Source organism: Xiphias gladius, chromosome 7, assembly GCF_016859285.1.
Source record: "Xiphias gladius isolate SHS-SW01 ecotype Sanya breed wild chromosome 7, ASM1685928v1, whole genome shotgun sequence".
Classification (NCBI taxonomy): domain Eukaryota; kingdom Metazoa; phylum Chordata; class Actinopteri; order Istiophoriformes; family Xiphiidae; genus Xiphias; species Xiphias gladius.
The window spans coordinates 5,784,475-5,803,000 of NC_053406.1; the positions used below are offsets into that span (position 1 = coordinate 5,784,475).

General features: G+C 38.8%; 1 protein-coding gene across 1 annotated transcript in view; it reads right to left on the reverse strand.

Moving 5' to 3' along the window:
- Positions 1-18,526, reverse strand: part of LOC120792060 (calsyntenin-2-like) — a 252,906-nt gene that overhangs the window by 86,175 nt on the left and 148,205 nt on the right. The window contains exon 4 of the mRNA XM_040131067.1: positions 6,166-6,374. Within this exon, the coding sequence (XP_039987001.1) occupies positions 6,166-6,374 (209 nt within the window). The remainder of the gene's footprint in view (positions 1-6,165; positions 6,375-18,526) is intronic.

Below are 18,526 nucleotides of genomic sequence, written 5' to 3' on the forward strand. Positions count from 1 at the left end.
GGGGATTCCATTTGGCTGATTGGTAGTAGGGTTCTTGGACTATATTCACAAAAAAATCTTCACAATAAACATCAAAGGTAGCTTCTAACTGGATGATACTGAGGAAACTCCTAAATATAAGGGGAATATTGGTCCTAACTTTAAGACTCCCAAGAATTTGGCCTGAGAGTAATTCACAATCTAAATGCATCAATGAAAATGCATCTAGCCAGATGCTAAAAAGGTGTGAATGCATCCATCTTTCCAAGATGCATACGTAAGCTTTACTCCTATATGTATAACTCCGTAAGTAAACACACTGTGGAAACTGCTTCTATAGGGTCTGTACTTTGAGATAATGGCAGGTGAAGTTACACTGAAACTAGCTACTGTTATCTCATTATAGCAACAGGAAAAAAGCAGCTCCAGTGATTACTAGGCATATGATCAAATACGGGGAGTGCCGAGCTGCTGTAGTGTTTCTCTGATTCCTCATCAGTGTAACCACTGAATCATCTGTATGAGTGAGAGCCCATGAAGATGATCTAACTTTGTCTCGCTCTTAGTTCATAAATAGATTCATCCATGTGTTTGTGTCACTTCGTGGATGGGATGGCTAATGCTAGCTATACTAGCATTGTTGTTATCAGACATCTTCAGCTAAATTACAATCACCCTTTGGACTGGAGTTAGAGAAAAGCGGACACTGATTTGCATGTTGCCCAAGAAAAACAAGACAGATTGTACACAGATCACTGATCTGGCCAATGGAGACACATATACTGTATGTGGCTAAGTGTAAATGAAAGACACTTGAAAACAATCCCACTAAATAATTATAACATGATGGTTTGTGCAACTCTCTGCTACTGATCCACTGAAAAAAAATCATCTTGCAGTGCTGATGAATTTGGAATATTTCAACCATTTCTCAGAATTATTCTTCAAATTAAAAATACTCTTCAGTCTCTGTTTGACGGATCATTAAGTGTAGGTTATGTTACATAATCACCAACTGCAATGAATGTATAAATGAATAAGTAAATCTTAACTCATTACCATCACTAAATTACCCAGTAAAACTGGTACCATATGCAAAATTGTCCATCCAAAAGATGAAGATTTGTTAAACCACGTGGAAATGAGAATTACAGTATCAATCAGCAGATTTGATGCCAGATACAATTCAGTTGACAAGTCAATGGTGTTGTGTTATGAAACCTAATCCTTTTCCAGGCCAAAAGGTGGCACTATGTAACTGCTGCAATACTGTTTTTGAATAAAAAATGACAGGAACTATTGCAATGTGTAGAGTTGTGAACTGCGTGTACACAGTAAAGTAACATGAAACGGTATCGTCTGTCCAGTGCTTCTTGTTAAGAGATTTCAAGAAATACATTTCAATTATCTTACTTTGTAAAATATTTGTTACTGAAATCTGAATCTGTCTGTTTCCTCAGTTCTTCTCCGAGGATTTTTATCATTTCCTTTATAGAAGTTGCTCTCCTCAGCGTTGAATCAGTTTAGTTTTAGTTTTAGTCACAAACCATAGATAGGAACTTTTAGCACCATTTAGGAGGACTTCTGGTGGTAAGATCATTTGTAAATACAGTCCCTGGTATTGTTTTTACTAGTTCACTGTTGCACTGCCATGGCCTATCAGGACTTTGAATAAAACAGAGTCAACATTTGTCGATCTGTAAGTTGATGTGTAGTGGAATAAGTGAAGTGGTTCAAAAGTTATTATAAAATATTTTTGTGAAACAATTCATTCTGTAATAAATACTACAAAACCAAATCTGTAACTGAGAAACAGACCATTGTTACTCAGTCATTAGTGATTTAGAGACTGACTTTATGGAATCATAAAATGACTGTGAGCTTTTGTAGCTAAGCGAGTTTGTTTTTATAGTAGCCATAAGCGATGTACAACAGACATGTTTCCATATTTATTGCTACTCTCAACTTTCACATTTATTCTTGATGGAGCTGTGCTTCAGTTTGATGACTGGAAAAAAAGTACTTGGCTTCTGTTTGCTGACTTATATGACTTCAGAGTTTAGTGAAAACTATATTAAGTATGAAAGTTCAGTATACACTTTAAATTGCCTTGGGGAAAAGTAAATGGTAAATGTAGCATTTCCACTCAAGTGTGTGTCTACTATATAGCCTTGTGCATTTGTGACTTATTAGAAAACACAGGATGATTGTGTATTGTGTATATACATGAATAATGGGTATTCAAGTTTAATTTTATACCCTCAGTATATATCATTGTCAAATTAACTGTGATGCCTTAATATAATCATTGTAACAAATGACATCATGGTTGGGATAACAGGTAGCCTCTATCGCTCACGAGTGGTCTGATTATTGCTAATGTTTCTCCAAATTAAGACCATGTTTCCATTAAACCCCTGTTGCTTCCTGATGCTGTTACTTGTCCTCCTCTCACTTCCCTGGTGTTACTTTTTTGAAGGTACTAAAGTAGCAGTATCAAAATTAATATGGCTGTGATTTTCTAGTGTTAAATGCTGCACCGAGCACCTTAAAAGAAACAAATAACCCACTTGTCTCTACAGCAAAATCGGCATCCAAGTTACATCCACCAAGTCAGTGTCTTTTCTCAGGCTGAACAGAGTGCATGAAGGAACTTCTTGTAGTCATAATGTGTCTGTTCGTATTTGATGAGTCTTCCACTACAGACAGATGACAATGCCATACACAGAGCCAGGCCAGGGCAGGGAGGGGGCCTGACTGAGAACACTTGTGGAGTGTAAAGAGCTTTGAAAAGAGACACTATTGGGCGTTATTGGCCATGAGTTGAAGCATAGCTGGAATGAGTTATTGGACTTGTATAAAAGCCCAGATGCTTCTTGAGGTTGTTGTATTTTGGGTAGAGATGGAGCTGAATGTTTGCAATTTGGTATATTCGTATATTAGTGTGTGATTGGGAGGACAAATTATGATTCATATGAGGAAAGCACTGTTTGCCCTCCCAGCCTCCTCATTCTCTGTCTCCCTCTCCTTGTTCTCCCCTGTCCAACCTTCCCATTCGCTCTTAATGCACATCCTTGTCTCACTGTTTTGCAGCCTCATCTAATTTCACTGTTTGCTGCCTCATCTGTTGTGCTTTTCTCTCTCTTTTTTTCTAATGCACACACACAACAATGCATGAACACTTACACACTCAAAACTTTCCACATGACGGAGGTTCCTATTCCCGCTCCTTCAATTACTACATCAACTTATCCGTGTCAGCAGGCTGTGCGTGCTGTGACTGCTGGCAAGGGTGGCCAGCTAGTAAATGACTATTTTACCCTCTGTATTTGCCCTTCTGTCAGAGGAACATAAACACACAAAAGCACACCATTTCTGCATGTGTCTTTGTGAATTCCCTCCATCATCACTATATAATTACTGTCCAGTTTTACCACGGAGCATTTCTCACCTAATGCTGCTTAGTCCAATGGTCTTTGTTTAAAGGAAAACGCTGGTTTTGTTCTATACTTTTTCTTTGTGTCAACACATGAAACGTGTGTTTCGCATGAAACAACAAAAACCAACAATTTGTTAGTTTGTCTCTCAATGCTTTCCCACCTCCCAATCCCTCTGTGGTACACTGGCACCCACCCCTTCCGTTCCTGCTCAAGATGAGAGACTTTTAACAGGTCAGAAATCTCTAGTTTGATTTTAAAAAGGTTTTAAAAAGGTTCATAATTGTTCTAAAACAGCTGGATATTGTAGGTTTTATCATAGGTTAGTTAAACAGGATGAAAGAAATCGTTTTTTGGGGACTATTAATTGCAGATTAATACGCATATGATGCTCTGGTGAGTTTTTACAGTACCAAGACGGTGTATATGAGACTGACTCAAAATAAACTACAGTGCCCATGGTCATGGCAATGTAGGAATAAGTCACCCAGTGTAAAGATGAGTGTTTTATTAGTTTTATAAATCATGTTATTGGCATGGCTCTAGAGATGATATTGTTGGTCTTTTGGTCGGATGGTTGGTCCACCACTTAGGTACCAGCTGAAATTTCAGCTACTACTGGGTGAACTTCCATGAAATTTTGTACATGCATTTATGGTCCCCAGAGGATGAATACCACTTACTTTGATGATCCCATGACTTTTCCTCTCGCACCACCATGTGGTTGAAATTAATAGTTTTAAGTGAAATGTCTCAACAACTATTGCATTTGTTGCAGTACAGTATTTGTTTTGGTACAGACTTTCATGTCCCCCTCAGGACTAACTGTGGTAGCGTTGGCTTGACCCTGATTTTTAATCAAGTGCCATCATCAGGTCAACATTTTAAATTGGCCAATTCTGTGCTTATTATCAAATATCTGCAAATGACATTCCCAACAGCCTTGTTACTTTATGTTTAGTCATAATTAGCAAGATGTTCGCATGCTAACATCCTAAACTAGGATAGTGAACACGGTACACCTTTTACCAACAAAAGATCAACATGTTAGCATTATCCCTAGGTGCATGTTAGCATGCTGATATTACTATTTAGCTCAAAGCACTGCTGTGCCTAGGTACAGCCTCACAAAGCCACTAGCATAGCTATAGATTTTTGTTCTTATTGTCAACACACTCAGTGAAAATACCAAAAACCAGTAATGTTACAGTCTGTCTATCAACACATTCTGACTTTTCTATCGTGTATGCGGCACTCAACCCCAAGTCCACTGGCTCCTACTGAAGACGTTAATCTTTGCAAATGAGACACAAATATATAGTTTCATAAATAAAATTATTGTTAGAAAGACTCAGTAACAGCTGGGCACTTTGTTTTCAGCAAATGTTACTCACACAACCAAACTGCAATTTTCAGCTTCGGATTAATATGCATTTGGTATTCTATTGAATATTTATGGTAAAGAAACGATGTATGTGGGATTGAGTCAAATATACTACAGTGTATTTGTTCATGGTAATGAAGGAAGATGTCACCCAGTGCAACCGTGTGGCTCACTGAGGTGTTTTTAATGGTTTCTGGACACCAATGGAGCAGTATAACACAGAGGAACAAGATACATCAGGCTTTGGATACATAGTAGGTTCAAGTCATTGGTGATTTTGGTCTATTCATGGAATTTGTTGACAATGTGCAAAATATAGAAAATCAACAGCCTTATCCTTTTGTTTAGTTCCTCTCAGAGCACTTATTCTTGCTCTCAAAGCCAACCCCTCCTTTCCTCCCTCTATCTTCTTCCCCTCTCCCTCAGGTGTTCTTGAGTTCAAGAGCTCTCAAAGCCTTTTCCTCAGCAGTCAATAACTGAGCAAGACCCCTTCAAATGGAGAAAGAAGAGAGCACACTCTGGCTACAGCCTCCCCCCCGTATCGTTCGCAGTGCAGTTTTGCCCTGACCTCATCCAGTCAGCCTTTTTATTGCAAACACCTCAGAAGCAATCAAAATGTAAACAGTAATGTCCCTTGCCTTTGTGTATTCCAAGCATAAAATAAGTGTATGGGTATTTATTTTCACTGCTCTGTCAATTGTATTTGAATAGCCTTTCAAACAGTGGTAAGACTCAAGAACTTTAAAGTCTGGGGTTATGTCAGCTACCCAGTCTGTGTATGTGTTTGTGTGTTTTTATGTTCATGCGTGCACAGACATTTTGTAATCTGATTTGTGGAGACTGATCACTCTCTGGGCAAAGCTCGACTTTGTCCTTGGAAAGAGCAAAGAACACATTTCCCCCTGGGGACAGACATCTGTCTGAGTATTAAGTTTCACTACGAGAGTGTATGCAGATATGTGTATGTGCAGTATGAGGGTGTGTTTCTCCTGGGGCTTTAAAGAGCATATGTGTAGATGGATGGCATTTTTACATCACTGTGTCACTGTGTTATGACAGAACTGTGTTTTTGCGTCTTCTCTATATAGTATGGAGAACAGAGGGAGAGCAAAACACTTGATTTGGAAGATCTTGCACATGGGGGAAATCATTGAAATAAGTGAAGCAGTATTGATAAAAGATGAGGCAGGTTGAGGGAAAGTGGGTACACCAAAACTTTAACTGACAGCACCACAAAATAACACTTTGTGATGCATTGATTTTCATGGACTGTTAATATCCAGGTGATATAACATGGTTTCTTTGTGGCAAGTGCTAACATATCTGTGGATGCTGTTAACATATTCCTCCCTCCCTTCTACTCACCATTGCGATCTATAGCAAAGGGTGTGGTGGTTGTAGTGATCTGGTAGTTACAGATCTGGCTGTACTGTGGGGAGCAGTCCTGGTCAGTGGCCTCCACCTGCAGGATGCTGTCGTAAATCTTGCCCTCTGTCACTGCGGCGTGGTACTGGGGCTCCCGAAACACAGGAGCGAACTCATTCACATCGTTGACCTGGATATGCACCACCGCCCTGTAGACAGTAGGGGGCGATGGAGGGGAGGAAAGAGGACATTAGTATAGGATAGTGTATAATCTGCATAGTGTATAAATTGTCTCATTGTGAGTGTGCAGTGTAAGTCGTTTTTCAATGATGCATAAAAAAATAAGGACATTTTTTATTCATTCAGCAGTTAGATTAGACCTAGCTTCATGATAAACAGGATCAAATCATGATTTACAGAATGAAGATCATTATTTTTAGCCATGCTAGCAGCATGGCTCTTGGGATGGCACTGTCAGTCTCTCAAATGGTTGGGGCACTACATTGATCCAGACTGTAAAATATCAGCTATCAGATACACTGTCAAAAAGTTTTTTACAGACGTTCATGGTCCCCAGAGATTGAATCCTAATGACTTTGGTAATTCCCTGCCTTTTTCCTATAGTGTCACCGTGAGACTGACATTTGTGGTTTTGAGGGAAATGTCTTATCAACTACTGGATGGATTCACATGAAATTTGGTACACAAATTATGTCCCCAATAGGATGAACTGTAATAATTATGATGATCCTCTGACTTTTTGCCCAATACTCTGGTTTATGACAAAATACCTATAAAACTAACAGCAAAACTCTTAGTCTTGTTCAGAAATCTGCATCAGACAAGTGCTTGATTCTTGTTGGTGGAGACTCACTCAAAGGTGCACTCCACCAACTCTACACATGATGTTTACTTTACTTGTCATGAGGAGAACAGTTGTATAATGCATTCTGCAGCTCTGGACAGAGCTTTCCAAAGTAAGAAAAATAACCCTAATGATGTATTCAGGGTTATCACAGCCTAGGCTTGAGATTTGAGTTAAAGATTTCCATATAATTTCAAACTTGATAGAAATGAAAGCCTGCAAACAGGAGGTGAAGAGGTTCTTGTACTAGGGACCGAATGTCAGGGTATCTTGGCCACTGATACTTCAATTTTGACCATTCATTTGTTTTTACTTTTAAGTCCTCCAACTTTATGCAAATGCAATATTAAATCACTAGAGTATGCCTTTAAATACATTTCAAAATATCCAATAAGCATTCACACTGCCTGCACATAAATTGAAATATTAATGCATTAACCCAAAATCACCACTCATGCTGCCACCATCTTTCTTAGAAACGAAAGGTTTGCTGTTTTTATTTTCAGTACACAATTTTGCTGCCACAATAAAACAGGAGGGGAAGAGAGAGAAAAAAGAACAAAGTGGTTTTAGAAATGGTATAAGGTTATGTATGTGTTGGTAATTCTGTGTTGCATTTTGCCTAATTATTGCAAAGCCTCAAATGGCTTAAAAGGGTATATAGTAAGTCTTTGATGTCCACCCACAGAGGAGTAGGAGTATTAACGGTCTCTGTCCCTGACACTAGACTGGATTCCTTGCTTGAAAGTGCAATGGCAAGAAGGAAAAAGGTGTCTAATAACTGCAGCCTCTCAAATAATTGTTTGGTTCGCTAAGGGTAGAGTTCACTGCCGCTGATGAATTAGGTTGGTAACCAATAGATAAAATGTCCTTTATGTTATACACTGTCTGACCTGACCCAATGGATTGCTTTGATTTTGTTGCTATGGCAAAATAATCCCCTGGATCTGTTCTTCTACCGTAGCTATGCAAACCGTAGGCAGTTCTCCAAGTGCACTAAACTGCACTAATTAATCATTCCATAAGTGATCTATCAGCTGCAATTCATGTTCAGTCACACATCATGGAAAAAACCCATCATGTATTACTTTAAAAACGTCTTCATCAATACTCTACAGCAGGGAGAAGGCAACAGAAGAAGGCATAATCAATCCTTCGATTCATTGACTGACAACCGGTGAGAGATGAAGGTGCACCAGAATAATGCAGTTTTGAACTTTAGCATTGGAAAGCCAAAGTAATGCTTTGCTTCAAGAGACAAAGGGACAGAGAGTGTGTGGTTTATAGGATTAGCTGGTAGATACGGTAATGACGGTGAAATGATGCCATTACAAGAAGCTGTGTATATCTCTCCAACATGTGGTAAGCTGGAGATGGAGACTGGACAACAAATAGACAGCAAGGAGGCTGAGCCCAGGCAGAATGGATTTCCACACTGTTTTATCTGTCCCGGTCACAAGTACACAAACATTGAAGACCATTAATTTTTGAGCCTCTGTACACAAAAAGATGCATAATAGAAAACAGAAATGCATATACAACTGATGATGCAAAAAAGTCAAAGAAATGGGGGACAGGCGGTGGTGGCATTTACTAAGTACATTTACTCAAGTAGAATTTGAACTTTACTCACTATTTCTACTCCATTACATTTTAGGTAACTATTGTACTTTTGAGTCCACCGCATTTATCTGACAGCTATATTAGTGGTTACTTCATAGATTAAAATATTACATATAAAACATATGATCAGTGTATAGAATATGATGTAGATTAGTCAACCCAAAAGATATAAAGTAATTAAGAATGAGATCCTGCTGGGAACTTGAAACTTGGGGAACTTGGCCCTCCCTCAATCAGTGTATAGATTCAAAAACTATGGGAATTTTGAGAGATGGAACAAATAACATTTGCACTCAAGCTCCTAAACACAAATGTATAAAGAGGTGGACACCTGTGGTGTCCCCATTAATGCATCTTAGTTATTAACTCCACCTTACATCCTTAATCTTAGATAAGTTTTATTCTCCTGCTTTCCTAATTGGACGGATAGAAAAAAAAATCTCATCCTCCATGCACACATTTCATCTTCCCTATCATTCTTCATCATTCAATGTTATTAGCGGGATTTTTAAATGTATTTATAACCGAACAAGTTAGAATTAATGAACGCATCTATATATGGAACCCCACACCTAACAAAATGTAGTAAAAGTCAAAAATATAAATGAATGTATAAATAAATAATATTGTTGTGTTATTGGAGGATAAAAATATATATATTTTTCTTATTATTTAATTCATCCAGCTCTTTTTCTTTTTCTTTTGTTTTTTAAAGTTTTAACATACACATTACATTACACATACAACATTCTAAAACTAAAGCTAATCTGCTTTACCAGGACTGTGTGGTTGTAGCTTGGTCACATGTGATTTATACTGGCCTGGCAACACAAACTAGCACCCACAGGACTGTTATCACATTTTGATTCAGATGTTACTAAACTGTGGCTGGTTTACAGAAGAATGTGACATCCACTCTTTCCAGATATGTGCCACCCACTTTTCCACTGTGACAAGAATACAGACAAGAATGTATTTACAGAATTTTTGTCATGTGACATAAGTAAAGCTGTTTTGTGTTTTCATGAATGACCATTATGCATAGTAAAAAGCTGCTTGAGAAAATAGGTTTTCAGGGCCTTTAAAGGATCTGAATACTTCTTCCACCTCTAGACGCAGGTACTGAATACACAAATGAATGCGTGTATATGACAGTCATTAATCATTTAGGATTAGGACTGGTGGGATGTTAATGGTAATTCTAACAGCAGTAGGAGATGGTGATAGGAAGAACTGACAGATGATTGCAGGACCAGTGTGTGCTGTAAATCCCTCAGCTATTCTTGTTTTGTCATATTAATGACGCTCTCTCATAAACATTAGCTCCCTGGTTTGCCACACTCCCCAATGGTGAGGGAGAAAACATATGCTGAGTTCCTCTGGGGCTTGTATGGTGGGACTGCTGTGTGTGTGTGATTATGCACTCATGCACACAAATGCATGATATACTGCAATAATAAGTAAATGCAATAATTGTGAATATGTCTCATTGTGAGTGTGCATGTTAGTGTGTGTTTCTCTGCTGATGGCTCACATCTGGATGAAACAGATGCCTGGCCCTCTAGGGAACGTGTTTGTGTCTTTTCATGTTGCTGGAACATTGCCAAGTTGAGTCCATGGCCGCCATCCCTCCCTGTGACAGGCCACAGGTCATAAGCAGAGGGTCCGCAAACAGTCAGGGCGAGACAGAATGACAGCAGTGATTTAAGTGACCCCACGGGTGCAAGAATGATCACATCTCCACTGAACAAAGTGGATAAAAACTAGAGCCACGGGGATGAATATTTGGAAAAGAGTCAAAGGTTAAAAAAACTACATCACCCGAGAGAATGAGGAAATAAAATCTAAAACCAAGTTCCCACTTACTGAAGCATTCAGACCTGGACTATGTGAGCCACATTTAAATGCAGCTAAAATGGACTTAAAATCTACCAAAAACCATCTCCAGTGGCAGTCAGTGGTGCAAGGAAGATGTAGCATTACTATGGTATGACTAGTAGCTTCTATCCAACACCAGTGTACTACATTTTACTTTTCATTCACCAGATGGTGTTTTATTATCCCAGACTAATAACAGTTCAAAGCTTGGCTTCTGAATTCTGTCATATGTAGCTAACAGAGAAATACTGTTTTTAACCTGTACTTATACAGTTAAAAAAAAAAAAAACTTTTTAAACTATAAACTTAATGTTGGTGGCTTTCATGGCGGCTGGCAGAGTGGTGGCTGGACAGTTTGTGAGTTTGGTGTGTTTATGGCATTTTTAATCGATGTTTTTTTTTCTTTTTAAACTTTTTAAATACTGCTCCTGGGCCTAGTACTTTCATACTGAGGCCGATACAAAGCAATTGCATTCAACCGTCCCTTCACAATAACATAGCAAGTAAAAATTTTGGTTATGGAAAGAAATCTCTTCTCGAGACTTTCCTGTATCCTGGTTGGTACCTGTCCAAGCAGAAAATCAAGGCTGTTGTCAAACATCAATTCATCCAAGCCAACCATCTAATCATGTCCATCTGCCTGCTTTTATCAGGGGATATATATATAAATGTCCCAGGCCGGTGACAACACGTCGGGGCCATATTCTCGCAATGGAAGCTAGCAGAGATGGGATTAATTCACTTCCATGCAGGCTAATGACCTGGAAGGAAAAGCATGGGAAAAAACTGAGGGAGGTGGACCAGAACTGGGCCTATTGGGAGCAACAGCATCACACGGGCATTCATGTCAGGTATCCTGAGCGTGGACTCGCTTTTCTCTGAGAGAGGATGACACCTGCTTCATTTAAATATCAGAAGCCTACTTCCGAAAATCAACAAGGTACGGCTCATCCTCAAAGGAACCGGGTAGGACCTACATGCATTTGCGAATCTGGGTTGGATAACTCAATTAAGTAGGCTGAAATCGAAACTGACAATTATGTGTTAGTAAGGAAGATTGTGATTGGAAAGATGAAGCGGTGTTTGTTTATATATGAGCAGATATTGCTTTAAATCAGAGGGAAGACATAATCCATGACCAAATTGAAATGGTGTGGCTTTTACCGAAGAGCAAGCCCGTTTTAGTTGGAACTTATGGGTTGAGTGACCACTCATTTGTTTTCCATACAAGGAAGATTAAGAAAAATGTGCTGCACTGGCATAACTCTGTAAAAATTAGATTTCAGAAAAATGATAGCAAAGAAGCATTCATCCATTGTCTAAGTAAAATGAGCTGGTCCATTGTATTGCATTGTAGTGACATGGATAAAGCATGGTGTTTTTTTAAATATATGTTTTTAAAAACTATAGACACACTGCTCCCATTAAGAGAGGTAAGAATAAAACGGAGGACAGAGCCCTGGATGAATGGTGATATTTTGGAGGCTATTAAGGAGAGAAATTAACAACATTTGAAATACAGGAAAAACAGGGATGATCATAGTCGGTAGAATACAAAGAGTTCAGGAATGAATTGAGAATATTCATGGATAACACCATAAATTCTTGTGTTGTAGCTTTGCTACGGTAAAAGGCTGAAATCAGAAACGATTAACATTAGTTTAAATATTCAGAACAGGGTTACAACAGCTAAAAAGGACATGCTTGACAGTCCCAATAATTTTTTTTACATCAGTTGCCAGAATACTAATGGAAAAGTTATCAGGCCAGACAGGAAAATATGGGGAGTGTGATGTCCCTCAGTACTACTCTCAGCAAAGGGTTCAAGATAGCTTCTCCTGATCCAGGTGTCTGTCTAAGGCAGTTGTGCTTGAGATGCTCAACAAGCTCAACTGCTCCTAGCAACTGGTTTTGATAATATTCCAGCTGGATTATTAATATATGCATCTGAAATCATTACTCCATGCATGGAGCAAGGTCTTTTCCCTTAGTGATCTTAGACTTGCGAGAGTGAGTCTGCTGTACAGGAAAGGGAGTAGACCTGGATGAAGTAATTTTTTTATTTCATCCAGGTCAGGGATATTCACAGCCATTCCACCTAGGGGCAGTTCTACTGACTCCCAGCTTCAAGAGTGACCTGGGGATGGAAATTTATTTGTACATGGCAGTTAATCTATAATAGGTTGCTAGGAAATCTCAAAATCATAAGCAGTTTGGGAGGTTTCAAGATGGCGCTTAAGAATTCACTCTTACGTTATTTACATTAGGATATTATGTTGCATTATAAGGTGTCTTTCTATATTTTATTTTCTTCGCTTGTTTGGTTGTACTGTATTTATTTGAATTATTATAGAAAGTCCCAGACTTGTATATAAACTGCTGAGGGGGCTGTGAAGTGATGTTGATATATTGATGTATTTATATCTGATGTTCAGAGTTTTTCAATTAGTTTTATTAACTGAGTGTTGAGAAGGGCTATGTACTGTCCAACCAAGCACGGAGGTAGTGATTGATGTTGTTAATAAAGTGAATAATTTGCTAAGTATATTGTATTATCGTTTTTAATCGTTTATTAATGTTTTTGTGTCATTCTTGCCATGTCAGATCTGCCATTTTGACCCTCCCCTGCACGCCCCCCATCCCCAGAGGGACCACAGTGGAAATAAGCCTCTAGGCTTTATTGTGTTATCCTGACTTTTTCCTTTTATCTATGCAAAAATTGCCCTGGCAAAGCTTATGTGTTTTGGTTTTTTTTTTAAATGAAACTGTCAAAAATAAAACCTACTGCCCCCATGATCCTGCTCAACAACAATATACTTTGACACAGAACAAGGACTGTGGATTTTGTATCCATCACTTAGGCAGTATGTTTGGAAGAGATTTTGTAGTGTCCAGTATGAACAGGAAGAATGATTACAGCAAGCAAAAATGCTTCGACTGACATATTAGCATGTAAATATTGTTTTAAGAAAGACTTAAACATTGTTCACCTATCTTTTAAAAGAAATGTGCATCGAAAGGAAAAGGGAAGCAAACATCTTGTCAACATCTACATTCTGCTGACCAATCCAACCACCCAACCCCCTCTCTCTAGTGCTGGCCCGTCTTCGGGCCTCACCAGATTAGGTAATGTACCAGACTCAAGACTGTAGACTGCTTGTATCCTGTGGATATTACTCCTGATTCCTGCTGCCTGTGGACTTTGGAAGGACATGTTGCAGCAGTTTGGTAAAGTTACAAAATTATTAGTGCCTGTTAGTGTTAATAATGGTTTTTTAATAATAACTTTTTAATAATTTTGATTTAAATACTTTTATCATCTCAGGTCATTTCTTTTTTTCTGCTTCAGTCATGATACAACATATATACAAGTTGGTAGAATTGTGTTTATCTACCATAAAAGCACACAGCAGCATCAAAACAATATTATAGCAGTAAATTAAGTAAAAACACTTCTTGATGTCATAAGTTTTAAGCTTTATTTAGCCTGCAGCTTAATATTTTTGGGAGGATAATGAAAGATATTGTTTTAATGCCATGCGATACTGACATGTCTTGTTAGTCTTGTGGCCTGAAAGGTGTGCAACACCAAATACTCTGAGTACCCGATACACTGAGAGCTCCACATTTGGTATATATCGAGGGAAAAACACTTGAACATCCCGGCACTACCTCTCCCTGCAGAACTTATTTTAATATTTTTTTGTTGTTTTTAATTCTTTTGTTTTGAATATGTCTTTCTCTCTCTGCAGTTTTGTGGTTCTATAAAAATGTCACACAATTTTCCTGAGTCACAATACCTGCGGCAGCTAGAATTCTTTGTGACTTGAACGTAACAATATGATGTTTTGGGGGAGGAATCTCCGTCCCTAACATCTGTAGAAAGTAGTTGTTACGCTGTGTACCTCACATCCAACCAACTGGGGTCTAAGATGGCAAACGGGGAACATCGGGAAGCCGATAAATTGAAAGCTGCCTTGCGTCAAGCCCCTCCTCTCACCTGAGTTGAGAGGAGGGGCTTGTGAAGGAGTAGACCTATTAGCTGACACATGTTGACCCCAACCACCGATGCTAATGTTGCCTGCATCACTGTGTTGGCCTGAATGGGGTATCAATTGTTTTTTCTACAAAATAAATCAAAATATAATAACGGTAGTAAATGACCTGAGATATTGAACTGCTTCGACCACTGGGTTGTCCTCATGTTGTTAGATTTGTGTGCTGCAATTAATGTAATTGATCATAGTATTTTAATCAACAGAATTGAGAAATGTGTGGCAATGGCGTGTACTTGTAGGATCAAAAGTAGAAAGACAGAGAATGTAATCAGTGTTAGATTGTCTTTCCAAGCAGATTAAGACACAAGTTTCAGGTCTGGGAAGGGTTTTAAACACTTACCTAAATTTTATTAGCCATTTTAACAAAGTCACGAAAACATAATCTGTTTATTTTAGGAACATCCCTAAAATGAGACTGATACATGATTTATTACAAGCTGCTTAGATAACAGGAGCCTTCTTTTCTATGACGTCTATATAAAATTCATTTAATTCAGAATGCTGCAGCCAGGATTTTGACTAATACAAAAAAGAGATTACATTGCTCCACAGCTTGCTGGCTGATATCCGATATCTTTTAGAATTGATTTTAAAGTCCCTTTACTAATTTCTAAGGCCTTACATAACCTAATACCTTCATATAGCATTGTTTACACTGTTTAATAAATCAACAAATAAAACAATGTGTTTTATCTAACAAAAAGGTAAGGAAATGTTTGCAGTCTCTTTTCAAGGATGTAAATATCTCATGAGACAATGAAGTGACAGCAAGCAGTGGAGACGTATTTTAGTGCCAGGTGTGATTTCAGTCCATCTAAACCATATGCAGACACAATCAGATACCAGCTGCATGCTAAAGCCAGGTTAGTATTGTTCCCATCCTATTACATATTCATCTGCACTCATTACCTATCAACACTCAACTACACACAGCCACTCAAACAGAGTCATTATTGAATGTCTCCCATGCGCGCACACACACGCACACACACACACACACACACACACACACACACACACACACACACACACACACACACACACACACACACACACACACACACACACACACACAAACCTGTACTTCTATCTTTGTCAGGACACTCATTGACATAATGCACTCCCTGGCCCCTTACCTTAAGCCTAACCTAAACCTGATTGTAGCCTGAACCCTAAAACCAAGTCTTAACCCTCAAACAGCCCTTTGAAGTTGTGAGGACTCGCCAAAATGTCCTCCCTTTCCCAAAACGTCCCTCAATGCGTAAAGTATATAACTCACAAAGTAGAGTGGCAACTGGTCCCCACAAAGATAGAAGTACAAGCACACAAACATACACACACACACACACACACACACACACACACACACACACACACACACACACACACACGCACACACACAAAACAAAGGCAAAGGACTCAATTAATCTTTGTCAACAATTAGCCGGGAGGTTGAATCATCAATTTCCTTATGTAAGACTAGAATGGAAATACACAACCCTAACTATACTAGTGGGATCAAATTCACAACACAACACAGGATGGTAACCTCATCAATAGGTTGTGGGATGTACAAGGAAATCCCACTTCCACATCGGCTAGCACCCTGAGGCGCTAGCACAGAACTCCATGGGAGCCGGTGTAATCTCAATACAAGGTGATTATAATGGCATCCATAGCCATATCCTGCTTATTTGACATCAGACAGTATGGATCAAATCATTGATGGATGGCTTGAACTATAATGCAACAGAACAGAGGACCTGGTAGAAAATGATGACCTTATGGTAGAAAAGATTGTTTCATATTTAACAGAACTTTAAGAGCATTTCTTAACAATTAAATGACTGAATGTCCTTTTGCTCGACTTTGCTGACAAGCATCCGAGTGTCTGCCGACGTGCGGCTATGCCTGATCGTGGTTTGAATCTGGGATGGGAGCGGGTGTCACTTTCCTTCGTCTGGTAACTGAAGCAGACAAGCACAGATGGTGCAGTTCCTGATGGTGTATATTCATAATTGAAACACAGAGACTATACTCTCCCCTTACATTATGTTAGCTGAAGATAAACAACATATTCCTACACTAGATGTATTTTTTATATATATATATATATATATATATATATATCGCCAGGAATAATAACCACCTCAACTAACAGGTTTTGACAGAATGAGGTTTCACTCATATTAGCATCAAGTGTGACAAGCGCGAAGTTAAGATTCTTGGTATAATAAAGCACCGACACATTGAAAGGACTTCACTATCTGTGGAGTCCCCTGGTCTTCTCACAGCAGAAATTTATCATGACAGCTTATGCTAACAAGGCACAGCTTTTGGCCCACTTCTTCGCTCATGAGAAAAGTGACTTTTTTTTAAGTTAATGTCGAGTGTGTTCTTAAGTGGTTGTCTATGTGTATGAGTGTGTTTGTGTGCACATGGTTATGAGATGCAAAATCGGCCTATCTATCCCCAGCTACGGTATTTGTCTTATTTATATGTAAATTTAGGTATATCAGTGTGAATTTGACTCAGCATTTGGGATTTCTGAGTTTGTGTGTGCGTGTGCATGGATGTCCTTCAGCCCGCTGTGCGGTGAGATAATTAGCCTCTCCAAACTGCTGTGAGGTAAGGACATACAGGCCTCTAAGATTCACTAATGATGACTTTAATAACTAGCGCGCTGCCATGAACTGAGTGTGTGCGTGTGTGAGTGTGTGAATGTGTGGCTACACGGACAAGAGAAAACATCTGTGTGTCTAAATGACATCTATGTTTTCGCACAGTTTGCACACACAACCCTGGGAGAAACCTAACAACCCCCCCCCACACGCACACACACATCCTCAGGGCATGTAACCCATGGGCCAGTGTGTCTGAATCATGTCGCAGTTAGGTGCAATTCCGGGGAAGGATTATGAATATGACATGCTTTGTAAGGAAGTGAGATGTCCCTAATGCCTAATTACTCCATAGCTACTGTAGAAACTTGCGCAGAGAAAGGTGTGTGGGGAGCAGTGCAGAGAAACCTCTAATCTTCAGATGCTTATTAGTGAAATAGTATTTTTCTTTTTTTCCATTGCGTCCATCCCAAAGGTTCAGTAGTCACATGTCCAGCTATGAATGGAAAGATTTCTACATTTTTTAAAGGAGCAATGGCAAATGTTAAGATCTCTTTGGTAATGATGTTACCCTAAAACTATGGTTTCTAACCTTTTTTGTCTTGCCACTCCTTATACTTGTGGCTTCTTGAGTAAGAGTTGTGAGCAGTTCAACTGAAATCTAATTGCCACACACAGGCTGTTTCATCTAAATCGTAGTTAGAGGTATTATAAGGTAAAACTATACTGTACAGTATTTTGATAAGAGAGAAGTCAGAAAAAGAAACATAGGTTTATGAGATTTTTGTCTGATTTTTGTTTTTTCTTACATCCTATCTCGGTAATCATCTTATGATCCCTTAGATCTAACTCCCAACCCCTTCTGATAAACCTGATCCACAAGTTGGAAACCACTGTACTAAAATAATAATTGAATGAATATGGGAATGTGTAGGTGTTTTTAATTTTTAAAAAATGGGCAGAAATCTGATTAAAAAGCATCAATGCTTCAGAAATCAGCTGAAAATCAGATTTTTAATAAGGCAGAAACAGCGGGAGTACTTGACACCACTTAAACACTTTCGCTAATGTTTAGACTGAGTCACTATCACATTATATCAATAGAAGCTATATGAACATTTATTGCTCTTTATAGCAAAGGCTGAGAACACTCCACAGCTCAGTACAAATTGTTCATTTGGCAAATGTCAGCCCTACAGTACTGTAGATTCATTTGTGTTTCATGTAAAGCTGACCTGAGCAGACACGGTCTCGACGAGTTTAAGGTGAGTTCAATCCAGCTTTGCATTTTGCTGACAAGTGACTAAAGCTTCCAT